The sequence below is a fragment of the Bubalus kerabau genome, chromosome 2, assembly GCF_029407905.1.
Source record: "Bubalus kerabau isolate K-KA32 ecotype Philippines breed swamp buffalo chromosome 2, PCC_UOA_SB_1v2, whole genome shotgun sequence".
NCBI lineage: Eukaryota > Metazoa > Chordata > Mammalia > Artiodactyla > Bovidae > Bubalus > Bubalus kerabau.
This window is the reverse complement of record NC_073625.1, coordinates 165,372,481-165,397,134: the sequence shown is the minus strand read 5'-3', so window position 1 is coordinate 165,397,134 and position 24,654 is coordinate 165,372,481. Positions and strand designations below refer to the sequence as shown.

Below are 24,654 nucleotides of genomic sequence, written 5' to 3'. Positions count from 1 at the left end.
CATTTGCCTTCCTTTTTCTCTACTAATGGTTCTAGTCCTGTCACACCTGAGAGCTTTATGAAGGATAACCTTAAATGTTCTCTTATGCTACCGCTGAAGTTAATTGCCCGTGTGGTGTGTGCTCAGTCGTGTCCACTTCTTTGTGACCCCATGGACTGTAGCCCACCAGGCTCCTCTGCCTTTGGAATTTTCCAGGCAAGAGTACTGGAGTGGGGTGCCATTTCCTACCCCAGGGGATCTTCCTGACCCTAGGGATTGAACCCGCATCTCTTGTGTCTGCTTCATTGGCAGGCGGATACTTTACCACTAGGGCCACCTGGGAAGCCTGAAGTTAATTCCCCACCTGTATGTAATGAGATTTGAGCTTAATGCAGAGGAGGCTTGCTCCATTCCCTGCACAGTTACCTTGTTCCTTCCACACAAGCCAGGGGCTGAGGGTTATGAACCAAGGGAAGTAAAGATGGGAAATGAAGATTCATTCAAAACTAAGCAGATTAACAGAAGCTACAGGAATAGATCCGACTTGGCAATAAACTTGAACAGGAAGATAAGTTCGGTGTATAGTCTCAAACCATTTAGCTCGCTTTTATAACGTGACGGCTGTATATGTGGTGCGGCTCTCTGCTTAGGTTCTTAGCTTCTGAAGTACCATTTTGTTTAAGTTCTCAACCTTTCTGAGCCCACACAGATCAGGAACTTATCATGAGACTTCTGTTCCCTTGTCCATCCATCTTACGCTTTCTAATGAACTGTTGCAGCTTTCAGACTTGGTCTATACACTGGCTTTCTCTTGTGGCTTCTGTAGAAAGGTATGCAGAACTTAAACATTAACCCTACCCAGTTAATTTGTTCCCCCAATGTTTTCACCAAGTCAAGAAGTCTTCATTTTGTTAGGGAAAAAAAAAAATCACATGATCCTTGTATTTCCGTGTCTTTGTTTGTTTTGTTTCATGTAATACTTTTTGGTTTTTGCTACTTTGCATGATAATTCATCCTGGTTTTAGTCACCTTCCTCAATTTATTGCATTCTTTAAAATGGTCCGACTTTAAGCTCTAAAGGAGCCTCTACTTACTCTCTCCTTTCTAGGAAAATGTCTCAGGAGCCGTATCACAGCTGTCCCTTGGGGAGATCCCAGCTCCGGCACAGCCTTTTGTATCCTCAGAAGAACGGAAGGAGCGGTGGGAACAAGGCCAGGCTGATTACATGGGTGCAGACTCCTTTGACAACATCAAGAGGAAACTTGACACTTACCTCCAGTAGAAACACTGCTGTTTTCTGTGGACACATCCACGTCACAAGCACTTGTTTCGGATACTTAGTACCTAGAGCTGGGTTAAGAAAGGTCTGTTACAGTTGCTAGAGGCTTTCACTGAAATTCATCAGATGTGGGGTTTTTTGCAAGACAACTGGTGAGAACTGGGCAAAAGTTGTTTAAGTAGCAATTCTGTTATATGAACAACAGTTCTGCTTTTTAACCCTGAGCTTATATTTCAGAAATTCTCAATTAAGCTGACTGCCAGTGTATATGGTAAGGGAAATTCAATCTTATGTTGTTAAGATAGCTGTATCAACTCTTAAAATGTGCCAAGCCAGGCTTCAGATCAGTCTCCTTTCAGAATGGGACACGCATGGTACATGTCTCTTGCTTGCTTGCTGTACCCCTCACTAGACCTGCATTTTAGAGTCGCCCACAGGCTGCCAGAGTGATTGTAATTCTGCTTTCAGATAAAGACAGCCTGTAATAGCACTGCTGAGTGATTCATAAGCGTATCAACAAATGGTGTTAACCCATTTCCTAGTCTTAGCGTCTGAAGATGTTCACCAGTTTTCTGTGTACGGTAAGGCGGCATGCTAAAATGCTTTGTTCCGTTCTGTATATCTGAAAACAGCAGTGTGATGGTTCCCTGCAATGGCACCCTGTATGAAAAATAAACACTTATTGCCATATCTTGGTTGTTTCATTAAGGACACCCACTCCTCATGGGGAAAAAAAGTATCAGGGAATTTTTCATAATTTGTAGAATTTGTATTTTAAAAACCAGTGTAAAACTTGACACTGAAATGTATGCTTTAGAAGTTTTTTTCTAGATACCTAGGGAAATCTACATCTAGTGCTCTCCAGTGATGGTGACGTATCTGATATGATAGATAGAGGAAAGGAAGATCAAGTTTATCTCATCTGTCACTCACATTTCATCTCTAGATTAAGTGGGTACTCAAATTTTAGAATATTGTAACCTTAATGAACCTAGGTTCATTGTCAGTCTCTAAACATACTCAGTAATCTTTCAGGACTATTAGAATCAGTATCAGACCCAGTGTCTTCTAGCATTTTTATCCGTGGCTTAAAATGATAGAAGTGTCAATATAAAACATACTCATTAAATGTGCAGGTCATTCCAGGTTGCACGGATGGCAAGCTAGTAAAGGGCATGATTTAAATGACCTTTTAAATCTGAAGTGAGTAATCACAAACTATTCTGTTGAAGAAAACAAGAGAGAAGACCATGACAAGAAAAAACTTTAGAGATTTAATTGGCCAGAAGCTCCAGTGGCTTTTAACCTTCAAGATCAGGAATAAAAGATTCCTTTATTTCCACAGTAAGGGTGTGAATGAATGTTGGAATATGGACACTTGGAGGCAAGACTGGATTGGGGGACCACCTTGGATGTTGGCTACCAGAAGAGCTTAAGAAGAGCCTGAGGACTTACCTCAAAGTGTAAACTGTTAAATAACAAATGATTTCTGAAGGTAAAATAGGCTGGTTAGTTGCACTGGTGGAAAGTGAGTTGCTGTGGTCTTCAAATACGTGAAGCACTACCAAAGATTTAAGTGCCTCTGCGTGTCAGGTCGGAGAAGGCAATGGCACCCCACTCCAGTACTCTTGCCTGGAAAATCCCATGGATGGAGGAGCCTGGTAGGCTGCAGTCCATGGGGTTGCTAGGAGTCAGACACAACTCAGCGACTTCACTTTCACTTTTCACTTTCATGCATTGGAGAAGGAAATGGCAACCCACTCCAGTGTTCTTGCCTGGAGAATCCCAGGGACGAGGGAGCCTGGTGGGCTGCCGTCTCTGGGGTCGCACAGAGTCGGACACGACTGAAGCGACTCAGCAGCAGCAGCAGCGTGTCAGGTGCAGCCATACAAAGACCCTGCAAGACCCTCCCAGTCCAAGAATCTCTGCATTGAGGGGTATGAGAATCTCTTCCAATGAGAATCCATTGCACAGAAAAGTCTGGCAAAACTGAAATTAAATTCATTACAGTGCAATTTACAAGTCAAACAAGTATTTCTGGACAATCTATTTGTATCTAATATTAAAAAATTTTAATTGAAGGATAATTGCTTTACAATATTGTATTGGTTTCTGCCATACATCAGCATGAATCAGCCATAGGTATACATATGTCCCTTTCCTCTTGAATGTCCCTTCCCAAACCCCTTCCCACCCCTCTAGGTTGTTACTGAGCCCATTTGAGTTCCCTGAGTCACATAGAAAATTCCCACTGGCTGTCTATTTTACATATGGTAGTATGTTTCCATGCTACTCTCTCCATTCATCCCACTCTCTCCTTTCCTGCCCCTGCCGTCCCATGTCCATAAGTGTGTTCTTTATGTCTGCGTCTCCATTGCTGTCCTGTAAGTAGGTTCATCAGTACCGTCTTTTTAGATTCCATATATATGTTAATATACAACATTTGTTTTTCTGACTTACTTCACTCTGTATAATAGACTCTAGGTTCATCCACCTCATTAGAATTGAGTCAAATGTGTTCCTTTTTATGGCTAAGTAATATTCCATATACCACTGCTTCTTGATTTATTAATATGTTGATGGACACCTAGGTTGCTTCCATATCCTAGCTATTGTAAATAGTGCTGCAGTGGACATTAGGGTATATGTGTCTTTTTCAGTTATGGTTTCCTCAGGGTAATGCCCAGTAGTGGGATTGCTGGGTCATATGGTAGTTTCATTTCCATTTTTTTTAAGGAATCTGTGCCTAATTTTAAAGTTGGTTTCAGCCCTACGTTGCTTTCACAGTCTCAATGGTTATAAAAATGTCTGATTTCAAGGAAAAACTTGAGCTTGTTCCAGAAATTACATCTACCAAAGCATTTATTCAGTCCTCTTATTTTCACATCAAACACAATTTGGGTTGACATATACATTTATACAACACAACTCTGTCAATAAGCACTTACTAAGTACTGACCATATCACACATGTGATGGACAGTAGATACATAGGAATGTATAAGACAGACATATTTCCTTATATTCTAGTGGCAAACAGACTGAAAGAAACTAACATATATAATTGCAAATTATATTAAATAAAATACACCGACAAATACACTTGCCCTTGAGCAAGTCCAGCCCTAGGGTCTTCAAGAAAAGCCTCCTACAAGATGCTGATTAAGCCAGAAAGAGACTCTCCAGAAGCCAAAAGGGAGTGAGGAGAAGAAGACTATTCTGTTCAGAGGAAATTATGGGAACGGGAGAACTGGGTGGAAATAAAGGCTTTCAAGACAGGATGGAGAGGAACATATTAGCTTCATAGATGAACGTTTGGGCTTTGGATTTTAAATTCAATAATGACTGAAGTTTTATTAATGTTAATTTATATGTAATGTTTTATTAATGGGAACTTACATACCAAGGTAAGCAGAATAGTATAAAGAACTCCCATCACCTACTTTCAACAGTTGTTTCATCTATGTCCCTATATCCCCATGAACTCTTCCCCTACCAAACTATTTGGAAGCAAATCCTAGATGAAAAAAACTCACATGAAATACACCCACTATCTTTAAAACATAGGGACTTCATAAAATGCTCACACCAAGAAACTTAATTCCAAATGTCCTCCATTATGTTGTGTTTTACTTCCACTTGATCTTATCAGGATCCAAGTGATAGCTTAAGGTGAAGGATGTCAGATTCTTGATCTCTGAAGAAGATTGAGCTTCAGGACCAGGGGACCAGATTTGATCACTCAAGAGCTTTTGTGTGGCAGAGTTTTATTAAAGTATAAAAAGGGACAGAGGAAGCTTCTGATATAGACATCAGGAGGGGGACAGAGAGCCCCCTAATCGCTAGTCTTATCAAGGCCTTATATACTTTTACCAGACCCATTCCCACAACATACATCTTAAATTAAGATTAGAACTAACAATAGAAAGGTCTCACCAGACCCACTCCCACAATATACCTAAGATAACAAAATTAGTCAGAAGGTTCTTCTTAAGGAGAAACATGTCCTTCAGTTCAGTTCAGTTCAGTCGCTCAGTCGTGTCCGACTCTTTGTGACCCCATGAATCGCAGCACGCCAGGCCTCCCTGTCCATCACAAACTCCCGGAGTTCACCCAGACTCACGTCCATCAAGTCAGTGATGCCATCCAGCCATCTCATCCTCTGTCATCCCCTTCTTCTCCTGCCCCCAATCCCTCCCAGCATCAGAGTCTTTTGCAGTGAGTCAACTCTTCGCATGAGGTGGCCAAAGTACTGGAATTTCAGCTTTAGCATCATTCCTTCCAAAGAAATCCCAGGGCTGATCTCCTTCAGAATGGACTAGTTGGATCTCCTTGCAGTCCAAGGGACTCTCAAGAGTCTTCTCCAACACCATAGTTCAAAAGCATCAGTTCGGGAGAATGGCATTGAATCATGTAAAATATCATGTATGAAATGAGTTGCCAGTCCAGGTTCGATGCATGATACTGGATGCTTGGGGCTGGTGCACTGGGACGACCCAGAGGGATGGAATGGGGAGGGAGGAGGGAGGAGGGTTCAGGATGGGGAACACATGTATACCTGTGGCGGATTCATTTTGATATTTGGCAAAACTAATACAGTTATGTAAAGTTTAAAAATAAAATAAAATTAAAAAAAAAAAAAAAACACAAAACAAAACAAAAGCATCAGTTCTTCAGACCACCTGACCTGCCTCTTGAGAAATTTGTATGCAGGTCAGGAAGCAACAGTTAGAACTGGACATGGAACAACAGACTGGTTCCAAATAGGAAAAGGAGTTCGTCAAGGCTGTATATTGTCACCCTGCTTATTTAACTACTATGCAGAGTACATCATGAGAAATGCTGGGCTGGAAGAAGCACAAGCTGGAATCAAGATTGCCGGGAGAAATATCAATAACCTCAGATATGCAGATGACACCACCCTTATGGCAGAAAGTGAGGAGGAACTAAAAAGCCTCTTGATGAAGGTGAAAGAGGAGAGTGAAAAAGTTGGCTTAAAATTCAACATTCAGAAAACTAAGATCATGGCATCTGGTCCCATCACTTCACAGGAATAGATGCGGAAACAGTGGAAACAGTGTCAGACTTTATTTTGGGGGGCTCTAAAATCACTGCAGATGGTGACTGCAGCCATGAAATTAAAAGACGCTTACTCCTTGGAAGAAAAGTTATGACCAAACTAGATAGCATATTGAAAAGCAGAAACATGTCCTTACATTGTTTATATTGACTAAGACAAAGCAATGTAGAATAAAAAGTTTGTCCTTTTCTCCTCCTTGAGAACTCCAGACACCTATCTCCTCCTCGAGAGCCCCAGACCCCTTTCTCCTCCTCGGGGACCCCAGACTTCCTATCAACCTGCCTAGGAATTGACTCTATCACAAGTAAGGCCCTTACAGTGCAACTGGTTGATATCTCTGATTCAGCTGTGTTTCCTTACACTCCCTTGTTTTGTTGTTGCCTTGCAATTTACTGAAGAAACCAGATTATTTGTCCCTTAGTCTCTCCCGCATTCTACACTTTACTGATGGCAGTTTGTTTCCTTGTATTCTGTATTTCTTATAAACTGATTCAGAGGACCAGTCAGATTAAGGTGTGATTTAATCTCGTTATGATATTAACTGCCATTAATGATCATTGCCTAGATACATTATCTCACTGGGGTTACAAAATGGTAATACTCTCACTAGCTGAAATATTTCTATATACTTCCATTCATCAACAATCTGGTTATCCTGAGTTTTTCCTATTAAAGAGGCAGGATAAATGCTTTGTTCCTTCCCTTTACTCACTAGTCAGTATATAAAATATGCAACTGGTTTCATAGCATCCTCCAAAGGTGGTTTTGAGGGGGTTGGTTCTAGTATCATTATGAATGAATTAATTTTAATATAGTTTGTTTCAGTCCAATGCCAGTCATCTTAAAGAAGGTCTAATTGTCTTACCTTTGTGATTTACATTTTAAGAACACTGCTTCTCTGAAGCTGGTGGAAAACAGCTTAAATGAGAACAAGAGTTGATTAGAAGGCTAATTAGTTTACTGTGGTGGTCCTGGAGAGAGACAGTGGTATTCCAACACACCTTCCACCAGGCTGAAGGCATAAAGCTGCTGATGGATTGGATATGAAGAGAGAGGACAGAGTAAATAAAAACTAGAGGCTTAAGCAACAGAGTCTCCAACCTGGCTGCTCCTGAAAGACACTGGAGTTGTAAGTACAGTCTCTCGGGCTTATCACTATAGATTATGATTCAGTAGACCTTGGTTGAGGTTGAGGCTATAGTATTCTATTCCAAGTACTATCAAGCAGTGACTGTGACCCAAGGGACATCTGAGAACCATTTGATACATTAAGAAGGTATTTACACTAAATAGGGAGTCAGAGCTTTCAGAAGATGCATGGTGCAATGTTGTTATATAGCAGGGGATTCAACTTGTATTTAGTAAAGGCTTTCCAGAAGACAAACTTCGCCCCTTGAGTGAAATAGGCAATATTATCATAAATAACATCTATAAATGAATTGTAATGTTTACCTCTTTAATGTCACTGAAATGTAGGGAATTAAGCTAAGGAAGCGGAGAAGGCAATGGCACCCCACTCCAGTACTCTTGTCTGGAAAATCCCATGGATGGAGGAGCCTGGTGGGCTACACAGTCCATGGGGTCGCTAAGAGTTGGACACGACTGAGCGACTTCACTTTCATTTTTCACTCTCATGCATTGGAGAAGGAAATGGCAACCCACTCCAGTGTTCTTGCCTGGAGAATCCCAGGTACGGGGGAGCCTGGTGGGCTGCCGTCTATGGGGTCGCACAGAGTCGGACACAACTGAAGCGACTTAGCAGCAGCAGCAGCAGCAGCAAGCTAAGGAAGACTTGGTTTCCCCTTAAATAAAAGTCTGCCACAGTCTGCATTCTATTACATTCTAGTCCATTCTATTACAAATGGATTATTAACTATTTTTGCATTTGGGTATGTTATGTGATGGGCTTCCCTGCTGGCTCAGCCTTTGATAATTTATTTCTCTGAGTTTCTGATGCTGAAATTTAATCTTCTTTAAGTGAAAACAATCTGTAAGAAAGCAATGAGGAAAGACAATATTTAGTCGGTACTTATAGCTCAATTCTCATATCAGCCCTATAATGTATATATAGACTTCTCATTTCTCTGGTAATCAGAGAATAAGAAAGGTTAAAAACTTTGATTCAGATCTGTGTATGTTCTAAATCTAAAGCTATGCTCTGCATTAAACAAATGAATGATCAATACAGACAATGAGATCAGGGAAATGGGCCAAGAGATCAAGAGTATTCTCTGTATATACCCATAAACGCCAGAAACAAATAATGGAAAAGCTTTCATTTTCCTTGCTATGAAGATAAGGACAATGGCCTTGAAATAGGACTTGGAAAATACTTTTTACAAAAAGGCATTCCTAAATAGGCTGCCTGAAATTGTAATATAAAAATGAGTGGGTAAGAAAATTCAAGGATAGGGTTAAGTCATGACTTTTGGCTTGGACACAATTCAGCTTCACAATGTATAGACTTTGTATCTTAAAAGCCTATATAGAATTATCCTGTTTTCACAGTTGTTTTATTGGCCCAGAAGAGAGAAAACTTCTATGATATGACTATATAATACTGTGGTGTATTCAGGGTCAGCATCCTTTTAGAGATAAGGGCTGCGCAGAAGGAACCCTGGGGCCCGGTGTCACCCCTTCCGACCCCCCTGGCAGGAACCCAATGCTAAACCATCCAACACTTGCTAAAAGGTCATTCTTGTGTCTCCTTTGCCTCCTCCAAGCTAATTCCCAGCCATCCCTGCCCTTTCCCATTCACAACATGGACGCTCAGCCCCGTCTTGGTGCAGGGAGTCAGTTATTGCCCTCAGGCTTATTATCTTTTCTCTGTCTCCTGCCCACCTACCCTCAACACTTATCCTCCGCATTCCTTTCAGGCCGGTTGGTTCCTTCTTTTGTCCATACCCCCCACCTAGGCTCCCTTTCAGACTGTCCTCTACCTCAGCTCCCCCCACCCCACCATCAGTCGTGCAGGTCTGCCAGAAATAGGAAGATCTGTAATCCATTGCTCAAAGAGATGGGACTTGCTAGCCATCCCCTCCCGGTGCGCTGGACCCTCCCAGCCCAAGTGGTTGTGCGTCTTTCCTGTGCTGCAGAAACCCCTCCTTTACCCACCTCCGTTCATCCACAGCAGGACAGTACACCTGGAGTTGAGCTTTTCCTGGTGCTTAGGAGACTGAATCAAGATCCAGAGAAGGCAGGGGACCTTGATCTTGAGAGTTATCGGAGAATGAAGACATGCAGGCTTTTTTTTTTTCCTCCTCCAAGTTCAGATGCTCTTTTTTTTTCCTTCCAGATTTATTGGGATATGATTGACATGTAGCACTGGGTAAGCTTAAGGCGTACAGCATAGTGATTTGCCTGGAAAATCCTATGGATGGAGGAGCCTGGTGGGCTGCAGTCCATGGGGTCGCTAAGAGTCGGACACGACTGAGCGGCTTCACTTTCACTTCTCACTTTCATGCATTGGAGAAGGAAATGGCAACCCACTCTAGTGTTCTTGCCTGGAGAATCCCAGGGGCAGGAGAGCCTGGTGGGCTGACGTCTATGGGGTCACACAGAGTCAGACATGACTGAAGTGACTTAGCAGCAGCAGCAGCAGTGAACATTATCTTCTACAGATACAAAACTGAAGAAATAGAAAAAAATACATCCTGTTTTCCTTGTGATGAGAACTCTTAGGATTTACTCTTGTAACAGCTTTCATATACAACATATGGTGGTATTAATTAGGTTTACTGTATATTGCATCCCTAATACAGGCTAGTCTTGCATACAGGAAGTCTTTCTTGGGATCTGACCACATTCCCTTAGGGTACTTTATCCACTCTGCCAGTATTTGAGCTCTTGCCCCATAGGGGCTATGTTTTTTACTGAGGCAACAGAGTAATGGTTAAGAGCACGGACTCTGGAGCCAAGTTGTTGGATTCAACCCCTGACTACACCCCACTTAACTAGCTTACTGGCAATATCCCTTCCATGTGTCTTGCTTTCCACTAATAATTCCAGAATCAAATATGGAGTTAATAGAAACGTGCTGATGGCCAACATATGTGGCCATCGACAGTACCTATTTCCTAGTATTGTTTTGAGGATTAAATTAATTAATCCAGGTCAGGTGCCCTTGGACTAGTGCCTGGCACAGAGTAAGGTGTCACACAAGGGATTCATTGTTATTATTAAGGTGGATATGTTTTATCTCCAGTGCCCGGCAGTAGTGCTTCTAAAGGTCTTTTAAGTAAGGACTGACTTCCACTCCTCAGTGATGAACACTAGCAGGTGGGGTTAGGGGAGACCACTGGACAGGCTGCTGGCAGGGAGGAGGCACAGTCACCCCCCAGTCTTCTCTTCTAGATTATAACTGGTGGACTAGGTGGAGTATTTTTCTTTAAATAAACTTTTTATTGTGGAATAACTGTAGATTGACCACAAAGCTGTAAAGACAATACAGAGTTCCCGAGGAACCCCTCAGTCTCCCCCCTCCATGTGGGCACCTTGTGTTACACTGGTGTTTGTCACAACTCGGGAGCAATGTCAGTCTGTTTCTGTGACCTCCCCCTCGCCCACCCTATCTTCTGATTTCACCTGTTGTTCCCTAACCCCTTCCTCTGTTTCAGGATCCCCCCAGGATGCCGAGTTACACTTAGTTTTCACGTCTCCTCAGCAACCTCTGGTCTGTGGAGGCTTTTCAGACTTTTCTTGTCTCCTGTGACTTTGATGTTTTTGAAGAGTGCAGGCCGGGTATTCTGTGAACTGTTTGTTTGGTTTTGTCTCATAGACTGAAACTTGGAGAAGGAAATGGCAACCCACTCCAGTATTCGTGGCTAGAGAATCCTGTGGATGGAGGAGCCTGGTGGGCTGCTGTCCATAGGGTCGCACAGAGTTGGACACGACTGAAGCGACTTAGCATGCACAGCACTTAGCATACACCTATACTAAGCCACTCAACTCTTGTGATTTACTTATTCTGTGTTCACTTTGAAGTTTCCTTCTATAATGTCCAGTCTTCCAACTACCACTTCTCACTACTGTTTGCCTAGAACAAAAATAGCAAGAGTTAAATGTTCAATAACAGAGCCTTGAACACTAGGTCCTTTTATATTAAGTATATGGATGTATTGAACTTTTATTTATTTTAGGTAGTTAGAAGCCTTTTAAAAGGTTTCTGTGCTCCTAGTTGGGTTGAACAGAAACCTAGTCTTCAGATAACTAATACTGCCTTATTGTTGTGACCATGTAATATGCAATCCAAATAATTTGGAGCTCTCCACCTGTATCATGAGATCACAAGACTCAAGTCCTTTTTTTTATAAAATTGAGGATATCAAAGCATCTTAACTAGGGAGTGAGGAGAATTAAATATATCATCTACTACAGACTTTTTATGTTTACTTATTCCCTTTGGTTCCCTATTTTTTTACACTGCATAAGAGAAGAGCTCTAAACGTAAAAGGCTTACGTAACTTATTTTTGGCTGTGCTGGGTCTTTGTTGCTGCACACGGGCTTTCTCTAGTTGCAGAGAGTGGGGGCTGCTCTCTAGTTGTGGTGCGCAGGCTTCTCACTGCAGTGGTTTTAAAATCCTATGATGTACTATTAGGGAATAGCCCTTCCCTACCCTAACAAAAAGGGTAAAATAGTTTAAACATTCAGGAAACTGTAGCCTAGTTAATTTTATCTGCCTTTCTAAGACACTATTGACAGAATGCTGAAAAGATGGCAAACTTACTGAAAACGTTTCAAAACACTAGTCCTATCTCTCCTTTAGCAAATGACCCACATATTTTAACAATATATAATCTCTGATGACCTTTAATATCACATTTATCACATTAAATATCCTATTGGAATACTAGACTGGGTTTCAACTGTGCAAAGACATGCCCTAGAATTTATCTACCAATTTAAGAAATCATTTTGACACTTGCTGTTCTTCTAAGTGAAGTCCCAGTGTAGCCCAGTTATTATATCTTGGTTCAGATTAATAGAGGTGTCCTGTTCGATGTACATTTGAATCATAAGCATTATTAAAATTATATTTTCATGTAAAAATTAATTTTCATATTTAAAAGTAGAAGCAGGTTTAAATCTGTCAGAAAATTCTTGATCAAGAAGGTTGAACACGGAGCTGGAAAAGAGATTTTTTAAAATCCCATCTTAGGTATACATGTGTTCCCCATCCTGAACCCTCAAATAAAATTAAATTAAATTAAATAAAAAAAAAAACAAAAACAAATAAATTCCCTCCTGGGGGGGGAAAAAATCCCATCTTAACCTTTCAAAGATCTGACTGGAAATAAGAAATCATCTGCCCTTTCAAAAGCAGCATATTATTATGGCTTCATCTAGAAGACTGTTCTCCCTTATTACCACACAGTAAGTGTAAATATATTAACATGGAAGAAAACATTATGTCTGCTAACAGGGTTTCTAATTAACAGAGTTTCTCCCTCTGAAGTAGACATTACTGCAGGGAAGCCTCCCAACCATTATTCACAGCTATCAGTATCTTAAGATCTTTTTATTTAGAAGTAACATAAAAATGAGGTACTGAATTCCAGAATGTAGAACTTGTAAGGAAGGTTATACATACTTATTGGTGAATTAAATGAAGGAAAGCTGTTGTATTTCACCTTTTGAAAATATTTTCAAGTTTAATATGCTGCTGCTGCTAAGTCACTTCAGTCGTTTCCGACTCTATGTGACCCCACGGACTGCAGCCTACCAGGCTCTTCCGCCCATGGGATTTTCCAGGGAGTGGGTTGCCATTGCCTTCTCCACAAGTTTAATATAGTTGAAACCTAAGGTTAAGCATTTGAATTCTTATTAATAAGTCAAACATATCATTGTCCTCATGTTTTTGATGAATCTTCTTTCCAAATACTAATGAACAGACCTTTGTTAAGGAATAAAAAACACACCAGTGAGTGGGAATGCAAACTACTACAGCCACTATGGAGAACAGTGTGCTGCTGCTGCTGCTGCTAAGTCGCTTCAGTCGTGTCCAACTCTGTGTGACCCCACAGACGGCAGCCCACCAGGCTCCCCCGTCCCTGGGATTCTCCAGGCAAGAACACTGGAGTGGGTTGCCATTTCCTTCTCCAATGCATGAGAGTGAAAAGTGAAAGTGAAGTCGCTCAGTTGTGTCTGACCCTCAGCGACCCCATGGACTGCAGCCTTCCAGGCTCCTGCGTCCATGGGATTTTCCAGGCAAGAGTACTGGAGTGGGGTGCCATCGCCTTCTCCGTGAGAAAAGCTGCTGCTGCTGCTAAGTCACTTCAGTCGTGTCCGACTCAGTGTGGAGATGCCTTAAAAAACTGGAAACAGAACTGCCATACAACCCAGCAATCCCACTGCTGAGCATACACACCAAGGAAACCAGAATTGAAAGAGACACATGTACCCCAATGTTCATCGCAGCACTGTTTACAATAGCTAGGGCCTGGAAGCAACCCAGATGTCCATCGGCAGATGAATGGATAAGAAAGCTGTGGTAAACATATACACAATGGAATATTACTCAGCTATTAAAAAGAATGCATTTGAATCAGTTCTAATGAGGGGGATGAAACTGGAGCCTATTATACAGAGTGAAGTAAGTCAGAAAGAAAAACACCGATGTATATTAATTAATGCATATATATGGAATTTAGAAAGATGGTAACGATGACCCTATATGCAAGACAGCAAAAGAGACACAGATGTAAAGAACAGACTTTTGGACTCTGTGGGAGAAGGCAAGAGGGTGGGATGATTTAAGAGAAAAGCATTGAAACATGTATATTACCATATGTAAAACAGATCACCAGTCCAGGTTTGATGTATGAGACAGGGTGTTCAGGGCTGGTGCACTGGGATGACCCTGAGGGATAGGATGGGAGTGTAGTTGGGGGGGGCGGAGGGTTCAGGATGGGGAACACATGTACATGGCTGATTCATGTCAATGTATGACAAAAAACACTACAATATTGTAATTAGCCTCCAATTAAAATTAATTAATTAAAAAAACCACACCAGTGAATGCCTTTGATATCCCCCAAAAGAAAATATGCATTACCTGAGCATAATTTTATTGGTACTTAACTGGTTTTAAACATAAGACGATTATTTTCTTGATATTCCCAATCGTGGAGCTGTAATAAGGGCAAAGTCTATAATCCATAGTGGTATCTAGTATACCACTATACATAGCTGTTATCACAGCTCCTTTTTTTCTGCCTGATGGGAAAATAAAAATAACTGAAACCAATGTTTAAGATCAAGATACTTAAAATTTTAAAATATATACACTGAGTTCTAAACAAGAAAGTCAGTTAAACTGAAATTTAGTAAAATTAAAAAAGGGTAGGAATATGAGTCAATTTTTCTCAGCTACTTGTAGTACTTTTTACGTACTGTCAGTAAAAAATAATTATATAAAATAGACATCTTAACAGAAATATGAGATTTATAAAGATTAAACATTCTTTAAAGAAAAGGTACTCATTAAAATATGGCACTGCGAAAGTAATAATTTTTGAAACTTTTATTAATTTTAAATTTAAAACAAAATCCAGTTTGAACCACAAATGGAAACACAGTATTTTCAAGATATTTCTAAAGCTATTACTCTACATAATAATGAAACAGAGTTAACAGCATAAACATAATGTGAACTTTTCATTCCAGTAGTTTATGTATTCTCATAGGACGAATTTGTTTTTTATTTAACACCACTTAATGGAACTGTACAAAACCAAAAAGGTATTTTTTAAATGACTCGTCACATGAATGTGTTTAAAAACACAAGTCTGTAAATGCTTAGGTAAAGAAGCAGTCTTCACTTTACAGTGAGTTTGTAAGGTTTTGCCTTTGTAAGCAAGGAAAGTAGAGTGTGTTTTTTGCTGCAAACTCTTTTTATACTTAATCTTACAAGAGTAATGGTATATTGAGAACCCATATATCTATCATGTTTTATGAGATCCTGATCAACTTGATTTTTTGTGCTAGTTCTTCTCTATCACTCCTTATGCTAGTGGACCAACCTCAAATTATAATTCCATTCTCATCGTCGCAGCAAGGTCTATTGGTCCTTTTCATCACCTGCTGCTGAAGAGAAAAAGGCCTGGGAAGATTCTTGCTGTCTAATCCACTGTTCCCTTAGAGCAAAGGATAGGGCTCAGAGAAGGGAAGGATTTAGCTGGTGATAAAATACGTGTTAAATTTAAGATGTGTGCCCTAGAAGACAACCCTGCCTCCAATCTCCTCTTATCTTTCAGTCAAGTCACTTCCAACACTGTAAGTAAAATATAAGGTGTTCTTAAATTTGTGTCATCAAACATGAAGCTTCTCCTGTTACAGTGATCAATTTCTTCCTTCTTTGGATTAAATATAAAGTTTCCCTTAAGGAAAAAACACCACTTACTACCTAACGTGATTGATAAAGTTATAGATTGTTTTAAATATGACTAAAAGAGTTATCAAGAATTCTGTGGCAGCTACTGTTTGATTATTAACAAAAAAGTAGGAAAATGACGACTGATTCTATAAGTAGGTGTAAGGGTGAATTACTCAAGTTCCAAAATCAAACTCTGATTCTAAACATAATATCAAAGAAAATTCTCCATTTAGGGATTAAGATGTCTTTAAAAGTCGAAATAATTTTGGAGGTCATCCAGCCCAACTTCCATCCAGATATCATGCCTCTCACATATAGTAGTCTTCTGAATTATAAAAATTTATAAAGTTTTTTTTTAAAGCACATAAATAATATTATCTATATATAGAAATATCTATTCAGCAACTCCATAATTTAAATAGTCAAATCAAATTGGGCAGAACTGGTTCCTTCTCATCCCCACAGACTGTATTTACACACTAACACATCAAGTTACATTTAAATAAAAAGAATAGTACCACCTGACTAAATGGAGAAAACTGTGCTCTAACGCAAACCCTAATTATTTTTCATGAACATAAAATTGTAAGTCTTATTTGAATTTTTGAATTTTCTTATTTGAATTTTCTCTCAATGATACTGTGAAAGAAAAATAAACCAAAACACACACACACATATACGAACAAAACCAAACAAAAACCAGGTAACTTGCTAACCTGGACTTTGGTCTCTCATGTAATGTTCTGGAATGCATATATGGTTTTCAAAGGTCCAATAAAATCAATCTCTTGTCTAGTCTGTGTACATATTAATCGTTTACAAGGATTGTGAATCCACAGCATCACAAATGAGAGGCTTTGGTGACTAACCAAATGTGTCAACATAGAAAATAACTCTCTATTTGGTCAAAGTATAAAAGGTTTGACTTTTTTGGAAATATGAAAAAGCTGAGTACTTGGGAGATACATGAAAATACTCAGCATAGATAATATGAAAAGTTGAATAAAAGTAACTTTTTCTCCCAAAAAAATTATTTTAGGCCACGGCATATAACAGAACTTATTGCTATTTGAAATATCATTAAAAATAGGTTCATATATAGAAGGCGATTAGTAATACCTCTTCACTAATATAAAATATGCCCCTTTTAGCAGACATACTCTAGATATAATTTCTAGAACTGCATTTTTCTCATTTCTAAAACTTGTGTATGTATCTGATTAAACTGAGCTTACCAAATTCCACAAATTTATAAATCAATTAAAGTTCTGATTTCATTGATTTTAGCTTGTTTCATTTCACTCGCATTTGTTTTCTTAGTTCCAAAGGCTCCAGCTGCAAGTTCTCTCTTCGTGTTTTGTATTTTCAGCATGTTTTCTTCAACAGAATCCTTCACAATGAACTGTAAAAAGAAAAACAAAGTTAAATTGGTTAGGTACTTTATAGGTCACAATACTTAAATTCTTTAATTAAAAAACTGAGACCTAATGAAAAAAATGCTCTACTCTAAAGGAATCTGCTTCCTTATAGTATTATGTAGCTGTCAAAAATGATCAATAATAATCTATTATAAACTGTTTCACTATCCCTTTTTTCCTCAATATACAGTGGTAATATTAGAATATGGTATGATAGCTAGAGATGAGTGCCATTTTCCCCTATTACTCAGTATATTTCTCCTGTATAAAGAATATAGCTGTAAGGACATGTTATAACTCTACCATCAGATAAGAGCAACATATAAAAAAAGCAAACTTTATGGACAACACTGTAGCTGGAATATTAGCAAAATAAATTCAGCATATTTAAAAAGCCAAGTAAGATTTTCCCAGAAAGAATATACCTTCATCTGGTATAATTCAGAAAATTAAAAGAGAAAAAATGGGATCATCTCAATAAATACCAAAGAATAATGTGATAAAGTTCAACATTTATTCCTGATTAAAAACTTTGATTTTAGAAAGAATCCTCATTAACATAGAAATAAATGTCCTCAATATTATTAAGGACATCTACTAGAAACTTACCAAGAACACCATACTTAATGTAAAACAATAAAAGTATTTCCAACAAAGATAGGAACAAGTCAAGAATGATTACTATCATTACTACTATTTAACACTGTACAAGAGGTCCCAGTTACTGTAATGAAAAATTGTGTTATAAAATGTTACTAAGTTCTTATATGGGAACACTCCTTATTTATAAAGAATACAGTTTTCAAATTAATCATAAATTTAGTAAATCCCAAACAAGATTTTTTAAATGGGATTTGGTAATCCAAATCCAAAGTTCAATTCATAACTAAATAATAAAAACCAACACAATTTTCAAAAAGAAGGATAGTGAGAGCACTATGCTCTATTAGATATCAAGGCATACTTTATAAAACCATAGAAATTATTAAAGTAACATTGTCCTGGGAATAGGAAAAGAGATCAATGAAATGGAACAGAGTCCAGAAAGAGACCCATGTAATATATATGAATTTATGAAGACGTGACATTTCAAATTGGTAGGAAAAAAAAGATGGACTGAAAAATGGTAATGTAACAAATGATTCTTCATTTGAAAACAAGAAAGTTAGATCCATATCATGAATCATAAACAAAAAGTAAAATATTTCAAAAGAATCAGAACTACATGAGATTTTGGGGGGGTAACATTTTCCAAATTTTGAATACGACAATTTTTATTGATATTTTTATAAAACACTACTTCCAGTGGTAGATCAGATGATAAAGAATCCACCTGCAATGCAGGAGATCTGGGTTCGATCCCTGGGTTGGGAAGATCCCCTGTAGGAGGGCATGGCAACCCACTCCAGTATTCTTGCCTGGAATATCCCCATGGACAGAGGAGCCTGGCGGACTACAGTCCATGGGGTTGCACAGAGTCAGACACAACTGAGAGACTAAGCACAGCACCCCTCCAGTTTTTTTAACTTACAGAAGATTCATTTTTAAAATTTGAAGATAAAAGTCTTCTGTTCTAAGCAAGACCTCAAAAATCCAGGAGATATAAAGAAAAAGGCTGCCATATTTTAAATCATAAAAATTTATAAACTTTCATGACAAAAAAACACAAAGTTCAAAGATAAACAAGAGCCTGGGATAAAAAATTTTCAATACACACAACAAAACATTTAAAACCAGAATTTATAAAGTCCTTTATACTATAAAACTGTATTTGTCTTTATGAAAACTTGGCAAAAGATATAAGCAAGCAATTCACATAAAAACAAAATTAACAAGACCAGAATAAAGATGTCCCTCATAGTTTGCTCTGCATAATTCTATTTCAATATTTTATAACAATAAATTCACACACTATTTATGTAGTTTTTAAAATCTTACAACCTAATTTTAAATAGGTATCTTAAAAACTCACTTTTGTGATAATAACTTCTTGCTTCTGGCCAAGTCTATGGCATCTGTCAAAGCACTGATCTTCAGCAGCTGGATTCCAGGCCTAGTAAGAACATGAATTGCATCACTACCACCCTAGTCTGTATGTGTTCTATACAAGTCCTTTTGTTGCAGTATTAGTCATTCACCTTTTACTGACTGAAATCTTTCTGAATGAATTCAGATAATGACAATACTAATAAATGTTCTGGGAACAAAACAATCCACACCCCTGACTGCCTTCCCCAATCACTACTATGATAGGCAGGTGTTCTCTCCCCTGCCATTCCACTGCCTCCAGTATCTAATTGAGGGCCTGAAAAATAGAAATCACACAGTATAGATGATTGTTGAGTAGTCAACTAATATCTTTCCAGTTTCTTCTCAACCCACTTTCAAGTCAAACTATATTTGCTTAACAGAGGAACGTTATACACGCTCCGAAATAATTTACATCAGAAAAGATAGGTGAGTCCATTTAATGAAAAAGTTTTCTCCGTTTTTGCTGGTCTTTGGTTCTTTTTCTTTCATTTTCCTCCACTCATTATGTAAAAGTACAAAAAAAGATTTCAGGAGTAGTCAAAAGTCCTAAAAATTATTTAAGACTTTGCAATATAATTTTCAGTATATATACTTGAAATCAGTTTGACTTCAAAACTGATCTAAGAAAGTAACATTAACTAATTATCATAAGCATTATCATAGGGACTGTCTTATGGTAAAGAATAAAACAATGAAGCACTGAAAAGGGAAGAATAAGCAAGAAGGATATCGAAGAGCTTTTCAGTCTAGAAGATAGGAGTCAAGTGGTTTTGAAATAATATCATGAATTGTCAGGGTGGGATCATTAAATTTTAAACTAAACTATGGAATGATTCTTGAAGCTGAAAATAGGGTTTTTGGAGAAAAGGAAAATTTATACAACAAAGTACCAACAGAAAACAGAAACAAAATCATAAATGAGTAAGTAGATGACAAGTAGATTCACAGTACAATTTATACTTAGGAAGTTATTTTCTTCTTTTTAAAGTTCCCTTGAGATCACAGAGTGGGGTGCCATTGCCTTCTCGTGAGATCACAGTAATCCAAGTCTATGCCCCAACCAGTAAAGCTGAAGAAGCTGAAGTTGAACGGTTCTATGAAGACCTGCAAGACCTTTTAGAACTAACACCCCAAAAAGATGTCCTTTTCATTATAGGGGGGTGGAATGCAAAAGTAGGAAGTCAAGAAATACCTAGAGTAACAGGTAAATTTGGCCTTGGAATACGGAATGAAGCAGGGCAAAGAATAGAGTTTTGCCAAGAAAATGCACTGGTCATAGCAAACACCCTCTTCCAACAACACAAGAGAAGACTCTACACATGGACATCACCAGATGGTCAACACCGAAATCAGACTGATTATATTCTTTGCAGCCAAAGATGGAGAAGCTCTATACAGTCAACAAAAAAAAGACAAGGAGCTGACTATGGCTCAGATCATGAACTTATTGCCAAATTCAGACTTAAATTGAAGAAAGTAGGGAAAACCACTAGACCATTCAGGTATGACCTAAATCAAATCCCTTATGATTATACAGTGGAAGTGAGAAATAGATTTAAGGGGCTAGATCTGATAGATAAAGTACCTGATGAACTATGGACAGAGGTTCATGACACTGTATAGGAGACAGGGATCAAGACCATCCCCATGGAAAAGAAACGCAAAAAAGCAAAATCGCTGCCTGAGGAGGCCTTACAAATAGCTGTGAAAAGAAGAGAAGTGAAAAGCAAAGGAAAAAAGGAAAGATATAAGCATCTGAATGCAGAGTTCCAAAGAATAGCAAGAAGAGGTAAGAGAGCCTTCCTCAGCGATCAATGCAAAGAAATAGAGGAAAACAACAGAATGGGAAAGACTAGAGATCTCTTCAAGAAAATTACAGAGATACCAAGGGAACATTTCATGCAAAGATGGGCTCAATAAAGGACAGAAATGGTAGGGACCTAACAGAAGCAGAAGATATTAAGAAGAGGTGGCAGGAATATACAGAAGAACTATACAAAAAAGATTTTCACGACCAAGATAATCACAATGGTGTGATCACTCACCTAGAGCCAGACATTCTGGAATGTGAAGGCAAGTGGGCTTTAGAAAGCATCACTACGAACAAAGCTAGTGGATGTGATGGAATTCCAGTTGAGCTATTTCAAATCCTGAACGATGATGCTGTGAAAGTGCTGCACTCAATACGCCAGCAAATTTGGAAAACTCAGCAGCGGCCACAGGACTGGAAAAGGTCAGTTTTCATTCCAATCCCAAAGAAAGGCAATGCCAAAGAATGCTCAAACTACTGCACAATTGCACTCATCTCACACACTAGTAAAGTAATGCTCAAAATTCTCCAAGCCAGGCTTCAACAATACGTGAACCATGAACTTACAGGTGTTCAAGCTGGTTTTAGAAACGGCAGAGGAACCAGAGATCAAATTGCCAACATCCGCTGGATCATCGAAAAAGCAAGAGAGTTCCAGAAAAACATCTATTTCTGCTTTATTGACTATGCCCAAGCCTCTGACTGTGTGGATCACAATAAACTGTGGAAAATTCTGAAAGAGATGGGAATACCAGACCACCTGACCTGCCTCTTGAGAAACCTATATGCAGGTCAGGAAGCAACAGTTAGAACTGGACATGGAACAACAGACTGGTTCCAAATAGGGAAAGGAGTACGTCAAGGCTGTATATTGTCACCCTGCTTATTTAACTTATATGCAGAGTACATCATGAGAAACGCTGGACTGGAAGAAGCACAAACTGGAATCAAGATTGCCGGGAGAAATATTAATAACCTCAGATATGCAGATGACACCACCCTTAATGGCAGAAAAGTGAAGAGGAACTAAAAAGCCTCTTGATGAAAGTGAAAGTGGAGAGTGAAAAAGCTGGCTTAAAATTCAACATTCAGAAAACAAAGATCACGGCATCTGGTCCCATCACTTCATGGGAAATAGATGGGGAAACAGTGGAAACAGTGTCAGACTTTATTTTTTGGGGCTCCAAAATCACTGCAGATGGTGACTGCAGCCATGAAATTAAAAGACGCTTACTCCTTGGAAGGAAAGTTATGACCAACCTAGATAGCATATTCAAAAGCAGAGACATTACTTTGCTAACAAAGGTCCGTCTAGTCAAGGCTATGGTTTTTCCAGTGGTCACGTATGGATGTGAGAGTTGGACTATGAAGAAAGCTGAGTGCTGAAGAATTGATGCTTTTGAACTGTGGTGTTGGAGAAGACTCTTGAGAGTCCCTTGAACTGCAAGGAGATCCAACCAGTCCATTCTGAAGGAGATCAGCCCTGGGATTTCTTTAGAAGGAATGATGCTAAAGCTGAAACTCCAGTACTTTGGCCACCTCATGCGAAGAGTTGACTCATTGGAAAAGACTCTGATGCTGGGAGGGATTGAGGGCAGGAGGAGAAGGGGACGACAGAGGATGAGATGGTTGGATGGCATCACTGACTCGATGGACTGAGTCTCAGTGAACTCTGGGAGTTGGTGATGGACAGGGAGGCCTGGCATGCTGCGATTCATGGGGTCGCAAAGAGTCGGACACGACTGAGCGATTGAACTGAACTGAACTGAGATCTAGAGAAAAAGAGATTTTTTTAACTATTGACTTGCTATAATTTGATTTTGGGATTATTTTTTGGTATAGAAGTTAGATTTAAAGGACTTATGTAGCTTATGATTTTCTAAAACTGAGAGTCATATTCTGTGAATATTTTGTAGTTTGCAACTGGACACACTTTAAAATCATTATACTAAAGGCCAGATAAAATGTTCCTTTCTGCTGTCTGTATTTTGTCTAGAAACCTCATGGTGAAATGGCAGTATATAACAAGTATGACTAAGATGTATAATAAAATTTATTTCATGGTAATAGAAAACTGACAGCTCCCATTCTCATAGGCAGTGATGAAGGAAGCAATTAACTTTATCAAAAGTTCATAATGAAATATCAAAATTTATCTTATCTTTTATATAATACTCCATAAAGATGTAAAACATTTTCATGAGCTATTTTTTCCTCACTGAATCTTATTTTTTTGGGACCTGGCTTTTGTTTTAAAGTTAGAAACAATATTTGAAAACTTAAAATGTTCAATGAAAAACAATCAACTTACTATGAAACTATTAACATTCTGTAAGTTTTCTAAAAGTATAACAGTTCAAAGAGTTTAGTCTCTGGTCAACTTTATAATAATAATTAAATTACTGTATTTGGTATTAACAACCTCTTTCTTATCAAGTACTAAGATTATAACCAAAGAAAAAAAAATTGGGAATCTGTTCCAAAAATCAGCTTTTAGAATTATTATCTGTAGTTACAATGCATAGTTTATATAATAACCATAATACCAGAACTCCAGCAGATATTTAAAACTTCATCCACAGAACTAAGGCAAGAAAATACAATACACTGCCATCCCCATGGCATTAACATGAAATCCATGAATGCTTGAGTATGGCTTATGGCTGTGATATTACTGGAAAGGTTACCCTCAGGTGAGGAAAAAAAAAAAACCTTGGTAACAGGTATATGCTTCAACTAGATTGTCTATCCAGAATAATTCAAAATTTGGATCTTAGTAAAATTTCTTTGTTATGAATTTTCTGAGTTTCAGGCAGCAAGGTAAAACTACAAACCTTAATTAAGTCTGTGGTTACACAGAAATAGAACAGGGTTTCCTCTAGGCAAAACAGAACGCAATACAAATTGAAACTGAATTAGTTCAGAGGGTTTCCAGTCCAAAAAAGCCCTTTGTACAATCAAGAAAAAGTGCTCCTTTGGGGATGCAACTCTAAGTCACACAGTTTGATGAGTCAAGTTCAGAGTGAATTTTAGCTCCCACTCTATCCCTAGGCCTGTTTCACACACAGTGACTGAACTGTATCAGACATTAAAATTTACCCAAAACATTCCATTACTGTTATTTGTTTCTAAATTGTGATGCTGGACCACCTGCACCTATATAAAAATGCAGTTTCCTGGGTCTCATCTAGGAACTCCTAAATTTGAGGACAGAGGTCAAGCTGTATTTCTTAATTCTTATGCACATTAAAGCTTGAGACTATTAGTACCATGATGGTGGCTACTTTGTCTATTCTGTTTATAGCCAGATTCCACATCTGGAAGATTCCCTGATACAAAATAGGATCTCATTATTCATGGGCCAAATCAATGAAAACACTTCCCTAAAGCATTAGACATACCAGAACATATTCTATATATAGAAGAACAGTAGAAAAGCACAGCGCAGTACTTATGAACATGGACTCAGATCCTGATTTGTGTATTACTAGCTGTGTGATAGGGCAAGTTATTTCACATCTCAGTTTCAGTTTCCTCACCTGTAAAATAGGGATAAGTAACAAGATCTACTCACAGAGATGTTGTGAGAATTTCAGTTGATTTATGTGAAGCACTTAAAGAGAAAGCCCTCAAAACACATTTCCTAAGTTGTTATCTATTTCTAAAGTTTGTCTAAGCATTTTC

The 24,654-nt window shown here is 38.5% G+C and overlaps 2 protein-coding genes across 3 annotated transcripts in view; one reads left to right on the top strand and one right to left on the bottom strand.

Annotated features, from left to right (window-relative positions):
- Positions 1-1,948, top strand: part of GYG1 (glycogenin 1) — a 39,990-nt gene extending 38,042 nt beyond the window's left edge. The window contains exon 7 of the mRNA XM_055569395.1: positions 1,088-1,948. Within this exon, the coding sequence (XP_055425370.1) occupies positions 1,088-1,261 (174 nt within the window). The 3' untranslated portion in view covers positions 1,262-1,948. The remainder of the gene's footprint in view (positions 1-1,087) is intronic.
- A 12,896-nt stretch (positions 1,949-14,844) lies between these two features.
- HLTF (helicase like transcription factor) overlaps positions 14,845-24,654 on the bottom strand; it is a 62,586-nt gene continuing 52,776 nt past the window's right edge. For both annotated transcript variants that reach the window (XM_055569394.1, XM_055569393.1), the window contains exons 24-25: positions 19,102-19,182; positions 14,845-17,113 (exon numbers count right to left, since the gene is read on the bottom strand). In XM_055569394.1, the coding sequence (XP_055425369.1) occupies positions 16,961-17,113; positions 19,102-19,182 (234 nt within the window). In that variant the 3' untranslated portion in view covers positions 14,845-16,960. The remainder of the gene's footprint in view (positions 17,114-19,101; positions 19,183-24,654) is intronic.